The following is a 21,007-nucleotide window of genomic DNA, read 5'->3' as shown; positions in this document are numbered from 1 at the left end:
TCAGTGCTCCTAATGCTGCAGTTCAACTTCAACCCCCAGAAGCGCGCTCCATTGTCTTATGAGATAGATGGGTGTCAACAACAAGTATAATGCAGTGTTGACATTTGTAACCACACTACTCTCTGGTGGCTAGCGGAAGATACGGCAACAGTTCACCACAAGGTGCTCATACAGGGATTTGTTTTGAGTGACTATTACAGCTCACCTGATGCACAGGTGCTGCCTTTGGCTAGAGCTAGCTGAAGTATTCCATGAAGTGCTTATCTAATACAGTAAAAGGGATGACAAAATGATAGCTCTCTTTTGATTCTCAAAGCCAATTAGTGTTTTAGATTCAGGCAGGTAGCCGTGTTGGTCAGACACAGTCAAAATATATTTTAAAATTTAAAAAACTTAATGGTATAAGCTTTTGTGTGCATGCACACTTCTTCAAATACCTGAAGAAGTGTGCATGCACACAAAAGCTTATACCAAGAACAAACTTAGTTGGTCTCTAAGGTGCTGCTGGACAATTTTTTATTATTTTTTTATATATTCCAATTATTGTTTGATATCTTAGTTCAGAAATTGACTGTGACAACCTCCACCTCACACAGATAATCGTTGCCTCTGGGGCCATGTGCTGCAGAGACTATTTGAGTTAAGAGAAGGATTACATGCATTACTTTTGAACTAAAAGCTTGAGTTGCAAATTATTTAGCCCACACAGATTGGCTAGCAAAGTTAGCATGCTTCACAAACATGTTTAGTAATCGGAATGACTTGAATTTAAGCGTACAAGGCAGAGACAAATACATCTTTATACATAACACTGCTTTCATGGGGGGGAAAAGTCACAACTTTGGCAGATAAGGCATTAGGTTGGAGCCTTAGCTGACATTCTGTTAAAGGATTCCAGGCAGGGATGTCTCTGTCCGGTAGTCCTTGTGGGAGCTGATGGGCCATAGAACCCTTCACAATGGTGGCTCCGGTGGGATTGCATCACCTGGGGAATGTCAGGGACGACCCCCCAAACCCTGGGTCAACCCCCCACTTGCTTATCAAGCAGCAATCGGGCTGTTTTATGATGGATACATACCCAATGTCTTTGCCAAAAGCGTCTTACTTACACCTGCAATCAATAAAGCTGTGGCTGATTTTCAACCCAATTCAAAATGTCCCACGTTTTATTTCTATGGTTGGCCCCTCACCGTGCTAAGGGCCTCATGTGCCTGGGCATGCAGTCACAAAAAGGAATTGTGTTCATTATAATTGTTTATGAGTTTCTAGAGGTAACTAGCTGTTTGATGTAGGCAAGACAGCAGAAGACAAGAGGCAGCACTCAAGGGCGAGTTACCTATCTAATATAATTGTATGTTATTGAGTGCGGCCTTCACTCTGTCTGCCTTTCTCTTCAAACACTTTCAGGCTAGTGACACTTTGCAAAACTTTTCATAAATCTCTGTAGTGCATTGAAACTATAATTTGATGCAATCTAAAGCTCTGTTATTCACAGAACATGTCTCAACGTTTTTACCCGGAAAAAACAAACATTAACTTCTGACCTTTAACATTACTCAGGTTTTTCTTTTAAAAAAAATAATATCGCAGGGGTTTGTAATCAAATATTTATTTTCCGATCCCAGTCTGATGTGTCAAGACTTTTCCTGCAAGACTTAGTTGCATATGACTCACTCTTCCAGTGTCTGAGACAAACTCTGAGTATAGACTCCTTAGCTTTCTGTTTCCTTCTGTACTACAAATTAGGGAGTATGTTGCAGAAGAAAACAACCGAAGATGAATAACACTAGTTTTGCAACACTGCAACTCTAACATATTCATAGACCTTTGTCCGTGCTGACTTAGCTATCCATAAGTGTTACTAGCTTGAAATGCTAGTATTGTAGTAGTTTCCAATCGCTGCTCTTTGTTGGGCAAAGGAGGCGGCAGGGGGAGGTGGGTGAGAGGCAGAGGGCTGTATTTTGCAAGTGGCCTCTGAGGGAGACATACCACCTGGATTGTTTTTAATGGGTCCAAAGCAATCTTATTTATCGAATTACACAGTGCTGTTCTTTCTAGAAAAAGAGGTGCCGGAACTCACCATGAACACCTCCCTTGTTCTCTTATAATGGCAATGGAGCCCACCTGAGAGGTGCAGGAACTGAGTTCTGGTGAGTTCTGGCTCAAAAAAGTCCTGCAATTACAGCAGGCTGTATCAGAAGAAGGGAGGGACGGATGTGGCGGTACCAGTAGCTTTGATAGAAACCACACTCCTTCCTCCATCAACTTTCACGTGGGATCAGTCACTGTATCAGGCTGTAGCACAGGATAAAAGGGATGCAGGGCCACTCTCTCAGCACACCTGCGAGATCAGCAATGTGGGTGACTTTTTATTGTCCAACTTAGTTGGTCACTAGAATGATTTGCACTTAAGAACTTGTACCTTGCTTATTTCCTCCTCCCTCCCAATCCATTCTCCTTTGGTGTCATGTATTTTTATATTGTAAGCCTGAGAGCAGGGAGTGTCTCTTCCTTTTTTAAATGATTTGTGGGCTGGGCGCCTTTTTTTTACTGAAGAACTGGATAATTTTCTTTTTGAACAAATAATGAGTAAATTATCGATTATCCAGAGGATTCCCTTCACTGTACTGTAGTCTCATTTTCTTCCCTTTTTCTGTACTGAGTCCCCCTCTTATTTGTTTCTCTTTTCTTTTCTACATTTTCCCAGGCCCCAGGCACTTTTGAAGCAATTTCATTGTCTTTCTCCGGTTAGGAGGAATGGGGACTGGTCACATGTGGCTTGCCCAGTTCTCATTCCCCCTCCTCTGTCAAACTGCACTCTCCCTTGTTTCTTCCTTCCTCTTCCAGGACAGAAGTCATGACCATCCCATGCTCCTTGACCCATTTCCGCCCTTATTATCTCCTCACTGCAACAGCTCCCATAGGCGTGGACCACTGCATTGTCCAATATTTTCACCCTTCCTACTGACTCACAACCCTGCCCTGCTGTGATTTGTCAGTGTTTTTGTGTGTGTGTGTGAGCAAGCTGTTCAGAGATGGGGAGAAGTAAAAGAGCATATAAATCCAAACGCTAGCTTATTGTGTGCTCCGCTCACAAAAGCAGAGGTAAACTAATGACTGTTCAAATAAAAGGATATTAATGACTGTCAAATTAGGGAGACATTACAAATTCACAACATATACACATAGTTAAGTGCAAGTGCTATTCAAAGAACAATGCCATGATGTAGCTATAATAGTCTAGAAAATATTAAAATGAATTTACAGGAGGGGGAAGGAAGATGTGGAGGGGGAGAGGAGAGAAACTGCTGAAATGTAATATTGGCACTAAGATTCCTTCAGATTACAGACAATTCTTGGCAACTGAATGTGTCCCTTTCCCTACAGCATGTTTTGTGGTATATACTGTATTAAATGCAATATTACATTGTGGGTAGATGCAAAATTTGTAATATGTATCCACTAAAACTGCAATGTATGAATGATCTGAAGCTATGAAACCCAGGGATCACTTCAAGGCCAATGTATGCATTGCTTGTGCCTTCAAAATGTCGCATAGAATCATAGAATTGTAGAATTCTATGTAGAAACGTTGTCTCCATGGATATCCGGCGGGCTGTGGTTCCCTGTCCTTGGCTTAGCATAATACTTCACACAGAAAGTATTATATCCCATAGATACCTGGTTTGCCACAGTGAGAACAGGATGCTGGACGAGATGGGCCATTGGCCAGATCCAACAGAGCTTCTTATACTCTTATTCATAGTCCCTCACCAGTTGCCACTAAGAGGAGTATTGTTAGGGAGTTGTTGCTCTTGGTCCTGGATAACCTGCCCTTTCCCACTAGAGATATTGGAGAAAAACACCAAAGATGAAAACAGACGTTCATTACATTCACTTATTTATCCCATATTTGGAATTGAAATCAATCTAGTGAGTATGATCAGTACTGGCTGTTGCTGTTGATTATAGCAACTACTTAGTAAGTGTGATACATATTTTTAAAAAGATGGCCCAATGGGCTCACCCACCACCAGGAAGTTATTTCATAGGGGCATTTCCACATTGAGTTTCTTGTGTTTACCAGCTCTTGGGTTCGCCTTTTGTGTGAATAAGCCCTGAAGTAAATGACTCATACAAATGGTTGAAATGGTATACTTTCTAAACAGTGTTTTCACCACCTCAAGACCAAGAAGAAAAGTAGTTTAATATATTAATTCAAACTAGTTGATAAAATAATAATAATGACTGCTTTCCTCTAAGTGTTGTTGTAACAGACAGACCATTCATTTGCCTACACCTCGCTTTAAGCCTGCACCTTCCTTGATAAAACAAAGTGTTATCTGATGGTTTTGCTAGATAAGCTGATGCCCTGAGGATATGGTGTCAAAACGGCATAGCGCTGCACTTACTGCCGTTGTTAAAATAACATTAGTTTTATTACTTGTTGCTGGAGTCAGTGTGCTGGCATCTCATATGTACTTTAGCAAACTGCCAACTAATAATTATCCTATAAAGTCTGGTGGTTAGCTTTTAGCAAAAATGATAGAGAAATTATACAGCAACCCAAGAAAAAGTGTACATTGTCAACAAAAGTTATCAGCATAACAGAAGTCACTTGCTTCAGAGAACCTAAAATTTCTGCTAGACCAGACCACTGTATCTTATTCAGTGTTTATTGACAATGGTCAAACAAGACACACAAGACACACACAAGGAAAGGCTGATGAGATGCCTACATATAATTGGAAATCTGCCTTTTTTGCTTAAGTTAATGACAAGCCCCACTAAGTTCAATAGAATTACTACCAGGTACAGTTGCTGTATAGGACTGCAGCCGGAATGTTTTATTTCTATTATACTTCATGTCTCCCATCCCATTTCATCCAAAGCACTGTTTCTTAGGCTATTTTAGCATAACTATTTTAGAAGGATCAGCTGTTATTTAACATTCCAAAAAGAGTAAAATGATATTCTGCATCTATCCCTTTTCTTAAAATGCTACACAGAAAAGACAGTCTTTCTCCCCCCCCCCAAAAAAAAACACCAATTTAACTTTTCTTTGAGAGGAAAAATTGAAGAAAGTACAAAACAAATATCAGGAATACTTTTTTCAGTAGTTAAAAAGATTGTTCATCCATTATCCCCCCCTTTTTAAACAAATCCTATAATGTATTATTAAGTACCGAGATATATTGCTGATGGCATGCCTTGCATTAATAGCATTACTGGAAAAGGTTCTACAATTTTCTTCAGGATAATTTATCCAACATTGGGCCAAATGGAAAGCTTTTCAATAGCTTGTGCCTTTTGAGGCACAATCAAGGGCACTGGATGCATATTGATCTGGTGTTATTCTAAGAATGGATGGAAAGTTAGAAAAGCATGTGAAGAAACAATTCAAAGATACCCTTTATTCTGCAAACAAATAGAGCTTTGGTGTTGAGCGCCTCATCAGCAGGATTATTCTCTTTTTTAAACAGTTTCACGGTTGACATTTCTGACAGGAGAAGAAACCAGAGTTTTGCCACAATTCTAATGATATCCATTCTGTTTTCTATATTGTGGTCTCTTCTTTCCACACACTAGAGATGCTATGAACTACTTCAAATACTCTTTAATAAATGAGGAGCATTGCTACATCCATGCCAAAAATTGGGTAGTTATATTAGTTTGCTTGGGAAGTTCATTCTACAAAATCTTTATATTGGAATGCACAGTCTGAATTGGTTGGTTTGTGATTGAATCGCCCTCAAAAAGAGTGGCATTCAAAAAATTAAACTACATGTTTGCTCTAGGAAGAAAGGAGCCAGGTGGGAAGAGTTCAATATGTGTTCGCCTGCTAACTGGGGTCCCCAAAGAGGAAAAATCAACCTGCATTTCCATCCTGTATCTGCTATACTTTAACCCATCCAGATTCATATGTACCCACTTCACTGCCTGTTACATGTGTCTGTCGAGTCATTAATGTAATCTTGATATGTGTGATGGCCTGGGAATCCGATTCAGAGGCTGAACCGGAGGAATCCCAGCCTGCACAGGAGTCCCCGCCTCCAGGGCCGGCTGAACTGGGGCAGGGCCTTGATTCTGAAGCGCCTGCACCTGTGCCGGATCCTCAGGAGCAGGCACCAGGTGAATCCACTCTGGCTCCAGAGGTGGTTGAGGACTCAGTGCCTACAGGTGAGTCTCCCCCTGGGCCCAGTAACCCTTCAGCCTCTCCTGAACTGCAGAGGCTCAGGGCAGAGAGGCAAAGGGAACTGGTTTCTCCCAGGAGGAGTGCTCGCCTTAAGGCCAGGAGAGGTGGGTCTCCTGGGGGCCGGGAGCGCCCCTGGCCTCAGAGAAGATAAAGGCCAGTCAGCCCGGTCCCAGGTTGTGGAAGCAACGTCGTTGATGAGCTGTTTCGGCCAGCATCCAGTCCTGTTTCCCCCAGAGTTCCTGTCCTTGCCCGGCTTTCCGCTGTGGACCCCGCTTCGTCCGAGGAGGACTGTCTGCCGACCCTCAACTCAGGTCCTGGACCTCGCCCCACGGTAACCTCCCCCCTGGACCAGCACAATATGGCATTTGATGAAGAAATGCATTGCTAGAACAGTACAATAAATGTTATAGTTTTATGAGCAATCTGTTAGAAAAATGAATTTGCCAATCCTTCACACTTGGATCTCAAGCACAACTACTCTATAAAGCAGCACAGTGGCTAGGTTTGTACATAATGCACATAAGATGTATGGTTTAGTGTAATGTATGGGCTCATTTTGCTGCTGTGTTGCACTAGAGTATCATCCCATGATGTCAGGGGCCGTGCTGAGGAGGGCTGCACTGAGGAGGAATGGTGGGAGCCTCCCCCTCCCCCTGATCAGGATCCTGAATCTTCCCAGGAGCAGGAGGACAGTATAGATATGGAACAGTGGTTTGCAGAGGGACATAGTTCAGAAGGCAGAAGCTGGGAAATTCTGGATTGGGAACAGTTAGCAGAAGAAACACTAGAAGAGATAGAGTTAACAGATTCACAGTCTCTGGAAAGCATCCATCTGCTCAGCCCAAGGTCAAGAAGAGCTGATAGGGTGGGAGCACATGAAGCACAGTGGTTACGAGATCAGGTTACAAGACGTGGTAGTGACATGGGTGACTAGGGAGGAAGTGGGTGGAACCCTTAATTGGGAACACTGCCATCCCTAGGAAGGGATTATTTGTTCTCTCGCTGTGGTCATTAAAGTTTCTAAGTGGTAAGAAGACTCCTTGTCCTTTGTTCTGCTCATCTACTGCCAAAGTGGGGAGAAAGCTGATTGCCTGAAGCCTGACAAATGAGGACATTGTCTATTAACTGACTTCAATGGGCTTTCGTTCTGGTACCCACAATGCAAATCCTTACCCATTTTGCAGTGCAGACATGGGAAATGAAATAGCTGAGTATATACTACAATAGCGATTTATATACTATATACATATATATATTGTAATATATACTATAATCATAATCTTAAGTCACACTGCCAATAAAATATAGTCAAGTAACTTGGACAACATACCTTATACTAAAGTCACTGTATCCTATTTGCATGCAAAACCAACACATGAGTGGAGAGAGCAAGAATGAGCACGACTCCCATAGTCCTCCACAAACTGGTTACCAACCCTCTCTGAAGCAGGGAATCTCCTGTTCTTGTGGAGGTGCCCCCACTTCAAAAGTTCACTCTCCAATTCATGGAGGAGGATGGAGACAGTGACAAGGACACACAGTTCATCTCCGATCTCATGCCAGTTTTATGCAGGAGTAGAATGAGCTGGATTGGGGTTGTGGTGGCCCATGGAGTCTGCACAAACATGTTACGTTGGGGGTGAAGAGTGGAGAGGATGACATAGAAACTCTGGCTCAGGTGGTTCAACTCAGCATATGTGGAAAATTTACAACTTAAACAATATGCAAGTATGCAACGCAGAATCAGTCAAATCCAGGGTAAATATTTTAACTGCCAAATTACCTCAATATTTGTTATTTAAAGTTAAAAGCACAATTTAGAATTGCATTGAAAATTGCCAACTGCCTATGAGTGCAGACTTTTGCGGGGGGGGAGAGAGAGAGAGAGAGAGAGGAAGAACTATTGATGCTGATACAAGTTTGAGAACAAAATGCATTGTATTCACTAGTTGAGCACATGGTTTCGGTTAAAAAATATGGTAAAAGAAACTGTACAAAAGAAATTGAATTCAGTATTACAAAAGAGGGCATTTCTGAAGTTTATGGTTGATGGCATTGTGCCTGGAACCATTAAAACCTGGTATCCTCGAACTTCAGAAATGGTCAGGGTCAACTGTATTATATACATTTTTTGCTGAAAATGTGATGGCATTTGTTTATCTAAAATGCATCAAAGTGTCTTTGTGTTTCTTGCTATTTTTCTGAACTGGAATGTGCAAGTAAGGTCACTCTGACGCATATATGCTGTCACACTGGCTGCGTCAAGACTGGCTACAGATCAAATGTTCATTGCCTTGGACAATTCCATTGTGCAATGTGTTTTGCAATATTCTGTTGCTCTCAAAATTGACAACAAATAAATTAACAGGATCTTCTGTGAAATGTCTTTATTGGTTCCATGAAAATCAGAAATTTTAGGAAACATTTTATACTTGGCAGGAGTATATTCTCTAATCAACTAAGTCATTTAAAACTTCCCTTAAATTAGGTTGTATTACTGAAACTTAACATTTAAATGAAGATTAAAGATAATAACAATGTTAGCTGTCACACAGCAATGCATTAAACATCTGGGAAATCATAAGGAAAAGGTTAACTGATTGAATGACCACGCATAGTACTAAGCCAAATCATGGCTTAGCATGAACTAGCAAACACACAAGTTCCTGGACAGAAGATTTTTTTCTATTAAATTTGAAGCATTTATAAACTCCTTAATATTTTTAAAATATCTAAGCAGTGTACAATACAATATAATTAAACCAAAGGCAACATTAAACAATAAAATAGTAATACAAAAGCATATAAAGTGGACCTAAAAGTACACATGTAAGTGAACAAAGTGTACAAAAATGCATTATATAATAGGAAAATGCTGGCAGAAATGTGTATATTTATCAGCAATGTATATGCTAAGAGAAATTCTCATTAAAATGCTAGCAAATTCTGATGAGTTTTTTAAAAAATTAAAATAAAATTGCAAACTGCTACGGAAATGTGGAAAACTGAATTTAAGAATGAAACAATGAGAAACGGAAAGAAACCATACTTTACAAACTCGTCTATCCCTAATCTGGAGCAAGATAAGCCACCAGCCTGAGTTTGGACGTAGTACTAAGTCAAATAATGGTTTAGCCCTGAACAGTGTGGCAGCTGCAATTATCACGGCAGGAACCCACATATTTGATTATGTGCACTAATCCCTGGTTAAACACAGCATTACCTGTGAGGTGGGTCAATGCCCAGGATAGAAAAGATGGAATGGGTTCCTAGGAATGTGGAACACTTTTATCGGACAATACAAAGAGATCATTCTGAGATAAAAAGGCAATTTTCCTAGACTGAGATACCTTGACCAATGTTAAAGGTAAGGTGGAAGCAAGAATTTGGGCCTTTATATGAGTTTAAAACTATGGATTGCATCCAGACTTACAGAGCATCCTAACCATATTCCATTGACTTTTTAGGCCTTTCTACTAGGTAAGAGGGTTTAGGATGGCAGCCTTAGTCATACTCATAGGGGACCCACTGAAATCAACAGGACAAGTTCATAATGTGTGCTTATTTGCCGGCTGTTTCTTTTTGGTGCACCCCGCTCTTGCCAGGAACAGAGGGGCTCCTAAGGACCCAACAATAATGTGTCCATCTCTCATCAGCTGCCTTGAACATGCTGCTGCTCTTCCAAGCACTTTACTCGTCATGGCCTGTTCCATCAGAGGACCTCCCATGTCTTATCATCAGCATTAAGTAGCTCGCCTTTCCTCAGGACCCCACACAGGCTACTTCTAGCAAAGTCAAGAGTAGAGCGACACCCAGAGGCCTTGGGGGGGGGGGCAGGACGGCAAGGTGTGTTAAATGGAAAGGTACAGGAGGGACTTTGGTTGTCCACAACCGGATGGCCCAGCCAAGTTGCATCATGTATGGAGGAAGCTGATGAGGGGTTTTCACAGGACCTTGTGGAAGCCATTGTGTATCCTACTGCCTGCAAGCACAGGGGGTTGGATTGCATCCTTGAACTTTAGCTAGAAGGTTATAAATAATGATACGAAACAGAAGTAGAGTAGCAAAGGATCAAGAGAGACAAGAGACATGGGGGGGAATACATACCTTCTGTGAATAATGATCGTTTGGCTTGACTGCAGAGCCACTTTGCTTTCAGTCTTCTTCATGTGTAGGAAACGGATGATGAAAAGAAAAAGAAAATTATTGTGACTGAGGGAAAATATACGTTGCCATTATTTTTTTAAAAAAATTAAAATGAAACATCTGGAAAGGATTTTTACTACTGCCATGCCAAGTCTGAAGCTTTTTGATTTGTTTTAATCAGAAAATGACACCTCTGGAGAATACGGACATGTTGAAAATGCTTAGCTCCTCGAGTCAAGCGATGCAACTGTGTCAGGAAGGGAAAGGGCAATCTCATTACTTGCACGCTGCAGAAAAGGTCAGAGAGGTCCAGCTGAGACTGACAGGTTCTGATATAGGGTGCCATCCATAACCCGCTGAAGTCAAGAGCAAAACTCCCAGTTATTTTAATGGGACTTAAAATATTCCCCCACCCCCCTTGTATATTTTAGGAAATCCATTTATGTGGTTTGGTCAGGGGGCGTTCTTTATTTTATTTTATTTTTGCAGCACACACTAACCAATAAACTAAATCCAAATTATCTGCTAGCCTAAAATGGAGCAGCCGCTTGTTTTATATTGATGTTCAACACCATGTCATATTATTGCATTTTACAACCAGGAAGTCATTTTCTAGCTAATCAGCTGCATTTCTATGAAGTCTTTAAAAAAAAAACCAAAAAAAACCCTAACATATGCACAGAAAGGCAAAACTTATGATGCTGTTAGATTTGGCACTATTTTATTTATTTTTGGAGGCTTCAACACAGAATAGATATCAATCAGTATAAAGAGGTTTTTTAATTTAGATTTTCCTTTTGTTTCAGCTTATTAGGTTTGTAAGTTGCTGTCAATCTTTTAACTGGCATAATTCAGCATTTAATTCAAATGAAGAATTGGGGAGAATTGGGGAGAATTGGAATCCTTTTGAATGGCTCTTCTCGTAAGTTTGCCAGTTGCCATGGTGATTATATTAATAATCTCTGTATAATTGTATGACTATCTGTGGGATAAGCATCAGCACAGAGGCGGCAGTGACACAGCAGAGATAGCTGCCAGTGGTGATCAAATACCACCAGGGGATCATTTTTTTTGAACAAATCTGGTAATACGGGCAAAGGAATATGAAAGAAGGAACGAGGAAGCATGGAATATAATATGGAACAATGGACTGTGCAATGCACAGGAAAAATAAAAGAATTAAGAGGAAGAATGAAGGCTAAGAAAAAAAATGGTCTATAAGGGGTCAAGTAAAAGTTCTAGTGGAAGAATAGGAGAGAGGCATTACCTGAAAACAGAAATATGGGTAAGCACAGAGCAGATCTGAAGATGAAAAGTGTGAACATGTAATTACAAGAAAGGGAGGTGCCTTGAGCTAGATCAGTCAGCGGCTCAGTCTCTATCGCCAAGGACAAAGATAACTGCACTGGCTGAAACAGACTTGGCAAACATAGTCTGCTCAGAAGTGTGCCCACTGGCTTGCCCAGTCCCATGGCAATCAACCATCCAAATGACTGCGCCTCCCCTGATCTTTGAAAGGAGGCGGGGCAGATGTCAAGTGTTGGGACAATGCCAGCTTACACCAAACCATGAGCTTCAACCACAGTAACACTTGCTGGGGAAACTCAGCTAGATGGGCGGGGTATAAATAAATTGTTGTTGTTGTTGTTGTTAACCTGAATGCTTTGCAACCAGATTTATTTATTATCATTTATTTATTAGGTTTATATACCTCCGCCCCCCTGCCTTCATCCAAAGATCTCAGGGCAGTTCACAAGATAGAAACACAAGACGAAAACCCGAATAAATAGTCAAAACAAAAACAGCAAAACAATAAGGTCCCCCTCCCACAAGCACATTTAAAAGGACGTAGAAAACAGTAAAAAACAGAAACCTAACCTAGGTATTTGTTCTATCTAAGACAGGCTCAATCTGAAGAGCCAAGTTTGGCTCCTTTCAGAATGTCCAGTAAAAGATTGGATGCAAAAAATCAACATCTTGATCCCATCGACGTACTCTCTTATGTCATCTACACACCCTCTTAAAACATAGCAGAAAATGGGAGAGTGTCAAGTATTTTTGGACTGTCCACTGATGTTTTCAGCACAATTAAAAACTGGCTCTGAACAGTAAATTGTTCCTACAGAACATCTAAGCGTGTGAACTGCTGCTGCTGCTTGTCGCCCTACACAAGATGTTTGACATCTGTAGAATGAATTAGCTTTGCTTCAAAAAAAAAACACTGACAACATTCATATGATTCTAAATTCAAGAAATAGATGCATTAATATATTACATGATGAGTATAAATGTGACACTTTCTTGTACTGGCCCATAACCACAAAAGAAGCTAACAGTTAAAGCTCAGTTAATGTTTGAGATGATTTCAGCAAAAACGATCTATCACTTTTATTTACAAGCTTGTATTTCAGCAGCTGTTACTTAAAATGATGTAGATAACATAGCAGGGACATTTTTCAATTCTTAAGGGCTTGTAAAGATCCTTAAAGACCTTCTGGCAAGTCTTCAGAAGCTCCACATACTCTCCGGAAGCTTCCAAGAGCTTCTCATTCTTGAATTGCTAGTTATGGACACAGAGGGTTGCAACATCTATTGAGGCAGTTCTGGTTCTCTTAAAAGGCATAGGAGCCTTGCCAGAGAAAAGTTGGCAATTCTATGGAATGAGCTTTTCTCCATTTTTATGTTCATTTCTGCCATTATTAGCTCTGACAGTTTGAAGGGCATCCAGACAACTGTACAGAAGGCTGCTCTTCTGCTTTATTGGATCACAGAAATTTCCAGCAGCAAGAGAGGTAGTAAGGCCAACTTTAAGAGTAGAGCTTTGCCAAACACCAGTCCCTTAACAGTAATAACTGTTTAGGAAACGTATTTTAAAAGAAGAAAAGAAAAGAAAGAAAATCATGCAGTGAGCATTTCTAACAAGAAAACAAGTGGTTGGCATCCAACAGCCAGCTTTGATAGAGTAGAAAAATGGACTTCTGCTTATTACTACCAGTCGACTTTGTAACTGCTTCTCTGTCAATTTTCTCCTCCTACTCCTGTGTTTTTGACAGTAGGCCAACAGGTGAGCATTTATTTAACAAGGGAACTTTTCCCTGGCATGGCAATAACATTATGAGAAATGCTTTGTCTGCTAAGCAATGTCAGGTGAAGCAATGTCAGGCTGCCATTAAAAACACAGGAGCCCTCCTGCCAGAGAAGAATAGGCAACAGTACCTCTTTTGTCACACAAAATGCCCTTTGCAGTATGCAGTTTAAGAAGCAATATTTTATGCAATATAAATCACATAATGGGGAAAAAAATCATTCTAGTAACACAGTTTCTGCTGCACAAGGAAAATGAACCCCACATCACTAGAGAAGTAGAGAGGAAGGAGTAGAACTTACAGAATATAAGGATAGGGACTAGGCTCCCTGGTCAGAGAAATCTTCAGACAGGAAGCTCAGTGCACTAGCCAATACGAAATCTGCCCAGATGCCCTCGGGATTCTGGAGATACAATCTTCATTTTCACTACTGGGGACTAGAAACTTGCACAGCTCTATACTGTAATCTTTATTGTTTGTTTGTTTGTTTGTTTGTTGTTATTTTGACCATCATGTCATATCAACAGCAGAAAAAAATATTAATAATATACACTGGTACTATATCATAATCATATCTCATAATTTATTTTATGTCTCTCTATATCTTACTGCCATGGCTAGACTGATTAACAAAAGATCAGTGGACCCAGGGCCAGATGAAGACATTTATCTGCCGGGGCTGGAGCAGTATTTGACATCCCTGTTGCCACCACACCACTACCCTTAAATCATGGTAATAGGAGACAAGGCAAACCTATTTGTTTTTTGCACCTGAGGCAGGAAACTCCCCGTCCCTGGAAGTGAAAATGTAATAAAAAATATTGTATAACTAATAATGTTATGCCCTTTCATTATATTAAACAAACAAACACCCCAAATCAGCTGCCTTGAGAGAGCTACCTCACTGTCTAATAGCAGGGCTGACCCTGAGCAGAGCTAAGTGCTCACGCCAAACCCCAAATCTGCAAGAAGAAATAATATGCAAAGAGGTTGAAACAGTTGGACCAATGCTCTTTTAAATCTAAGCAAGACATGTAATGTTTGAAAGCTATATGAAGGCAAGTAAACATCAAGAAACAGACCTCCTGTCATGATGCAACTCGAAAAGTGTTTTACAAATATTTATGTACGCCGATGCCTATACTGGTTGTTGGAACATAAGAAGAGCTCTGCTGAAACAGTCCAAAGGCCCATGTAGTCCAGCATCCTATTTCTCAACTGTTGTTAACCAAATGCCCATGGGAATCCCGCAAGGAGGCCATGAATGCATTGGCGCTGTCCCACTCCTGATTCCCAGCAACAGGTATTTGGAACGATGCTGCTTCTGAACATCACCATTACTATACATGAAGAGTAGTCATGGATAGCCCAGCCCTCCATGACTTGGCCCAATACTCTTTGCAAGCCATCGAAGGTGGCGGACATCACAATGTCTTGTGACACTATAGGTTACTAAACGCTGTGTGAAAAAGCATTTCCTTGTTTCTCTCCTGAATCTCCTGCCAATCAGCTCCCTGGACTAGTTTTAAGAGAGAGGAAGAAAAACATTGGAGTACACTGGAGTCATGATTTATTCCCCTTATTCCCCCCTCGTTCAGTAATGTTGCATGTGAATATAGTATGTTTACTTTGGCCTATGGCTTCTCGCCATAAACTTGAACACTATTTGCAAACTGTTTTCGAGTCAATCTTTGTTTAGTCATCACTGTGCAGATGTTGATGATAAGGCAAAAGAGCTACAAGTCTCTGTTCATCAACGTAACAGAGCAGTATTTTGTATTATTAAGATCCCTTACTATCACACGCTATGCAGCCAACATGCTTCCCCCACCCCATGCACAAAAGGTGTAGGTTAACAAAATGCCCAATTACCAATTCACAACAGACAGAAATTTTTAAAGGCCTATCTCCATTAAAGAGGTGGTGGTGGTGGTGGAGCTTACATTGTTTCTGGAAGGCGAGCAGTAGACCTCTCTGGGGAACTGCTTTCATGGAATCCGAATCAGAGTTGCTGCTTTATTTCTACTATTGTTGTTATTATGTCATGTTTTTCTTGGATTGGATTGTGATTAAGTGTTTTATGGCTTCTAAATGCTGCATTTCATTTCAAATGCCCAAGGTCAGAAAAGGCAGCTGGAAAATAAGAAGATTGCTGGGCAGTCCTGTCCACCTTCTATCTCCAGAGCAGAAAGGGACTTACCGTATTTTTTGCTCTATAAGACTCACTTTTTCCCTCCTAAAAAGTGAGGGGAAATGTGTGTGCATCTTATGGAGCGAATGCAGGCTGCGCAGCTATCTCAGAAGCCAGAACAGCAAGAGGGATCGCTGCTTTCGCTGCACAGCAATCCCTCTTGCTGTTCTGGCTTCTGGGATTCAGAATATTTTTTTTCTTGTTTTCCTCCTCCAAAAACTAGGTGCGTCTTATGGTCTGGTGCGTCTTATAGAGCGAAAAATACGGTAAGCAAGCTCCTCTCAGACAATCGGAACAGGACAGTGTGGGAATATGTGTCGGGAAAAGCTAACATAAGATATTTCTCAGTTGGACAGATCCTTTGCCAAATTTCTGCCCCTTTGGTGAAGTTTCCTCTGCACTTCAAAAAACAAATTATTCAAAACAATGTCAGGGGGAAAGGGAACTGGGCTTTAATGAAATACACACACCCCTATCTCCTTCTTAGCCACAGAAGCTTCCCTAGTAGACATCTAAAACAGTAGCTAAGAAGCTGTCAGAAAAGAGGGGAAGGTTCCCTCCATGCTGTCCTGTAACTTGAATGTGGATTGTTTTCTCAATACAACCTCCTTCAAGCACTCTTCTCCATGCAGTTGCAATCCCTTGGAAGACAAGAGGGATGTCATGCCCACTGCCTCTCCTCCACTGTCATGCCCCCCACCTGCTCCTGGCCACACTTTGCAGGGGATGGTTTAAATTGGGGAGCTTGCTCTTACATGCATAGACCCTCGCTCCAATTTTGAGCCTTGCATGGCTTCACTCTCATCCTCTGGGCACATGATCTGAGTGGAAGCTCACCTCCTAAACTGGGAGTGGATGAGGCCTTGCTCCCAAGTCACTGCACATTACAGGTGCATGGCATGTGCACTTGTGAGCGTGACCTTGATATTTACAGAGATTTCCTAGCCACTATATAAGATAGAAGCTCAGAAAGCTGGAAGAATGTGGCCAAGTGACCAGACACAAGACTATTGCTGCCCATTCATCACCTTCATCTGCTCTCCCAGTCCTAGTCTTGGCTGGAAAACAGAGTGGAAGCAGAGGGATGGCATGTGATGCTGATGAATCTTCTGCTACAGCATCCTTTGAAGGAGACAGGCCACTACATAAATAAGGAGTACTCTCAAATATACATCGAGCTGCAAAGCTGATAGGAGATTAGTGCAAAACATCTGGAGGGCACCAGCTTGGAGGAGTCTGGTAAAGAGCCTGAGATGCTGAATGACTCTTGAGATTCTCGGTAGCTCACAGGACAAGGGCCAAAGTTATCACAAGGAAGCATTTCCCAATCCTATCATGCATCTGTATATTATTATTACAAGGGCAAATGGTTTGAGTTAGATTTTGGCTCACTAAGACAAAGATCTGGACATATTTTATTAATTTCATGCAGCATCACTTGGCAATGTACCAATACACTTTAGAAGAAATCCAGAAGGCTGGACAAGGGTAACATGTTTAAGATGTGAATCTGAAAATAAAAACAGCTATAAGGAAGCTACCTGCCTGAAACAAGTAAACTACATTAGCACAGCAAGCCACAACATGCACTGAAATCTCTTGTTGTGATTAATTTTGCTATTGATAAGTGTCTCTATAGAGAGAGTTCTGTAGTTTAAACCAAGGAAAGCATATTTGTCAGCAGCTACAATGACACGGATTTGTGTTAACCGGCAGCAATGTTTCAATGTGTGGAAACAAAATATATTCTGTGCAATCACGTAAATGTTTTCTTGCAACAGTATTTTCTATATAAAAAGCCGACATTTTGGTTATCTTCCAAATGGTTTGCAGAAGGCTGGGTGGAGAAAGAGCATAAATTATAATGATGCACAGGGTGGTTCCACACATTACGTTAGGGAATTGCATGCTTGACTATGAACTTTGGCTCCAAGACTATCTTTAACTCTTGCCATGGACCAAATTGCAGCATCAACAGCCATGTTAGATTCCTGATGGTTCACTGGGCTCTGGCAGCACAATCCTATGCATATTTACTCAGCAGGATTTACTCCCAGTTAAGTTCATACACAGTTAGCCTAGCTATAACTTTCACTAGACTTTGCACAACTGCCATTCAGAGAGGTCTGGGGAGCTGCACTTCATAGTAGTAACAGAATACATACCGTTTATGCAGCAACCACTAATCATTCTTGTGCACTTCCATTCCACATAATGGCCTGGTTCACATGCCACAGTAGACCATGTCATGGTTTGGCATGAATGATCAAGTGTGGGGGATCCGAATTCAAAACCGGGGCGTCTTTGAGTCTTTCTTGGTCCTCCTGCAACTGAACTGCGCTGGTTGGTTTGGCTTAGCATGTTGTTCAAACCCAGACTCATGATTCAGCTCTCCTGGACAAACCACAAGCCATAAACCATAGAACAAATCTTGCTTACAGGTCAAGACGCAGAGAGCTGAACTATGAGCCCAGTTTCAGATTACACACTAAGTCAAACCATAGCTCAGAACAGCAGCAGAGCAACTGGGGGGAAGCAAAACAGTCACAATCTCCTCTCCTGGAGTCTGTACATTTGTGTGTTCATGCTGAGCCATGTTTTGGCTTAGAATGACATGTGAACCAGTGCTAGGAAAGCTCATTAGTAGGGCTGAATTATTTAGTCAAGAATTGTCTTGGATTTCTTGATCTGAAAACTGACGATCAATTAAAAGGGGTGCTCAATTAATCCCAAACTCCATATTTACATCTATCCTCTATGCTCTGCACTTGTTCTGCCCAGATAGGTTGACTACACATGGCTATTTGTGAGAAAAGTGGTGCCTATATACCGGTAATTTAAGTTGGAATCCAAAGTGATGCAGTGTATAGAGTACTGGGTTTGGGATTAAGGAACCCAGGCTTCAAATCTTAATCACTTGACAGACTAGTCGCTGTCTCTAAGCCTAAACTATCTCACAGGTTGCTATGAGGTTAAAAGGGAAGCATGCCAACCTTGGCAGAAAGATTGGAGTTAAATGACTAGATTACTTAAAACTCACATGATTCATCCATTTGGATTTCTTACCCTGTCTCTAACTTTTATCAATGTTTTATTGGGTTTTCCCCCGCTTCACAATACAATGAATAAAAAACAATAAAAGTGGGGATATTAGCAACACATCGTAGCACTTTGTAGTGCAGTATCATACAGTTAAGGTAAGTAGAATCAGAATAAATAAAAAGGGGGGGAAGGGGTTTGGTGGGAGAGGGTACATGGGTATGAGATTTCCACAGCAGAGAACAAGGCAACTGATTTTCTCCCCTTAAGGGTAACTGAAAAGTAAAGGTTAAGAAGAAGAAACATTTAATGCATTGTTTGAAGGGTGTTAACTGTTTGCTCCATTATTCATTTTCATTTACTATTTTATTTAAAATGCTTATTTTGACATGCTTTAAAATGCTTCAGTACTGCCATAACTGAAGCTGAAACAGGGATTTTACCAGGCAAACAGAGATCTGGCAGTTGTAAGAGTGACTGAATGGAGCATTTAATTTTCAAAACTGTGATGTTTTCAATAATGATGGGAAAAAACAAAACAGACAGTGCCCATTCAGACTTCTCTTTGAAAAGTAGCATACAGGGCTATCAAAAAAGCAAGAGCATCTGCTTTGAAAGGGAGAAAACTCTTTAAAACCTTATCTTAAGGAGGGGAAAGTCATCTTCAAAGGTCATTTTTACAGAATATGCTATCAACAGGCAGCTTTCTAAAAATAATACAACAGCTAGGATCACTATCACACGTTTCATTTTGCAGAAACTAATGCTGAACAACCCTGATGGTATTCTGTTCTGCTCAAATGCTCTTCAATTTGCCATCTAGAAGAACCAACTTATTAAACAGAAACTGTTGCAAATAAAAGCCCAAAGGATCTATCAGAATGTTTTGTTTTCTAAAGGCAGTTGCTTGTTTATACAGAGAAGATTTGTAAAATATTTGAATACACAATGCTATTCAGTGTAAATTCTATGACTTTCTGTGTAAGCCAGGCTCTGAATATTGAAATTCAGGTCCAGTTGTGTCCATGGGTGAGCTGTAAAATCCAGTCCAATCTAGAAGCCTTTGGGAAACCTTTGGCCATCTAGATGCTGCTGAACTACAACTCCCATCAGTCCTCCCAAGCATGGCCAATGAGTTGCAGTTCAGCAATATCTGGAACGCCAAAGGTTCCTCACACCTGCTATAGGAAAGTTTGGGCTGGCTGGTTCAAATCAGTATTTGAAAATAATTCCATCCTCACCACACACACACACAAACCACTGATTCCTTGGCTTTATGAGGTTCTAATCTACATCCTCCAAGGTCCCATTGGTTGATTGGTTACCTGCATTAACAGCTTTGGTTCAGAAATTGAGAGGAAGGGATATTCCTGCGACTTTTTCAAAGGATATTAGCAAAAGCTATGCTGCACTTTCAAAATAGTGATCCTGTGCCATAATTGTGCAGGCAATGAAAAATCTAAAGAGCAGACATAGGATGAAAATGTGATCACTATATGGATATAGCGTGAGTGCCGCATTTTGCCTGAAGGCAAACTACTTGGTTTGGAGCTTCAGGTGGTCATTTTATCCGAGAATAACAAGGCATTAGCACAGAACAGGAAATACAATACAAGGTGCTAAAGATAATGGAAGCCTCAGCTACTTAACTCCTCTGAAGTCAGGCCAAACAGTGCTAAAGGGTGTCATTTGTCAAGGGTGTCATTAAGATTAAATAATGCATGAGCTTGCACTGATTCCTATACAAGTGAATAATTAAAGTTTGCTCTGCTCCACATCACGTTCCTTCCTAGCCAAACTCTAAATATGAATATATTCAGAAGCCTGAAGTTCCTAAGCAAAGATGAATTGCTTAGTAAAGTGCTAAATGACAAAGGTTTTGTTACGTTGCATAACAACTGATTTTGCTGAGTTACCCGCCTGCCAATATAAATAAAAAGTCAGGAAGAGAACTTAAAACAGCAGAAATCATAGAAGGGCTTTAACGTTTTTTTAAAAAGAAAAAGTAATCAATGGCTTTCTTACTAATTCTGCTGTTCTGCATGGTCTCCTGTGAGCAGCAAATGACTGGCCAATAATAAAGTACTTTAATTCAGTTTTTTAACTTGTGAGAAATGAGAGAATATCACATTCCAAAAGAATTCAATAGTTAGCAAAAACTGTTGATGGGGTGGTGATCACTGATGAAATGATTGAGCTGACTCATGCGGTGGTAAATATAACACAAATGGTATGTCCTGCCATGGAACATCAACCATGATAAAGCATTTTGGATGGCCTCCACATTTCACTGGTCCTGAGTGAGGAGCTAAATGAATAACATCCACCTTGTCCTTATTATAAAATTAT

At 40.8% G+C, this 21,007-nt stretch overlaps 1 protein-coding gene across 21 annotated transcripts in view; it reads right to left on the bottom strand.

Annotated features, from left to right (window-relative positions):
• The window catches only part of LOC309378215 (uncharacterized protein), a 102,288-nt gene that overhangs the window by 55,594 nt on the left and 25,687 nt on the right, over positions 1–21,007 (bottom strand). For 17 of the 21 annotated variants that reach the window (XR_014171855.1, XR_014171856.1, XR_014171857.1 and 14 more), the window contains one exon: positions 10,304–10,359. Coding sequence is in view for 9 of the 21 variants with exons in the window: in XM_081926260.1 (XP_081782386.1) it covers positions 10,304–10,359 (56 nt within the window). In the remaining 12 variants the exon portion in view is untranslated. The remainder of the gene's footprint in view (positions 1–10,303; positions 10,360–21,007) is intronic. The other 4 variants (XR_014171861.1, XR_014171866.1, XM_081926263.1 and 1 more) reach the window with 1 other exon arrangement.

The sequence above is a fragment of the Podarcis melisellensis genome (assembly GCF_964234715.1).
Source record: "Podarcis melisellensis genome assembly, chromosome: 9".
Taxonomy (NCBI): Eukaryota; Metazoa; Chordata; class Lepidosauria; order Squamata; family Lacertidae; genus Podarcis; species Podarcis melisellensis.
The sequence above is the reverse complement of the archived record's forward strand: the minus strand, read 5'-3'. Positions and strand labels throughout refer to the sequence as shown.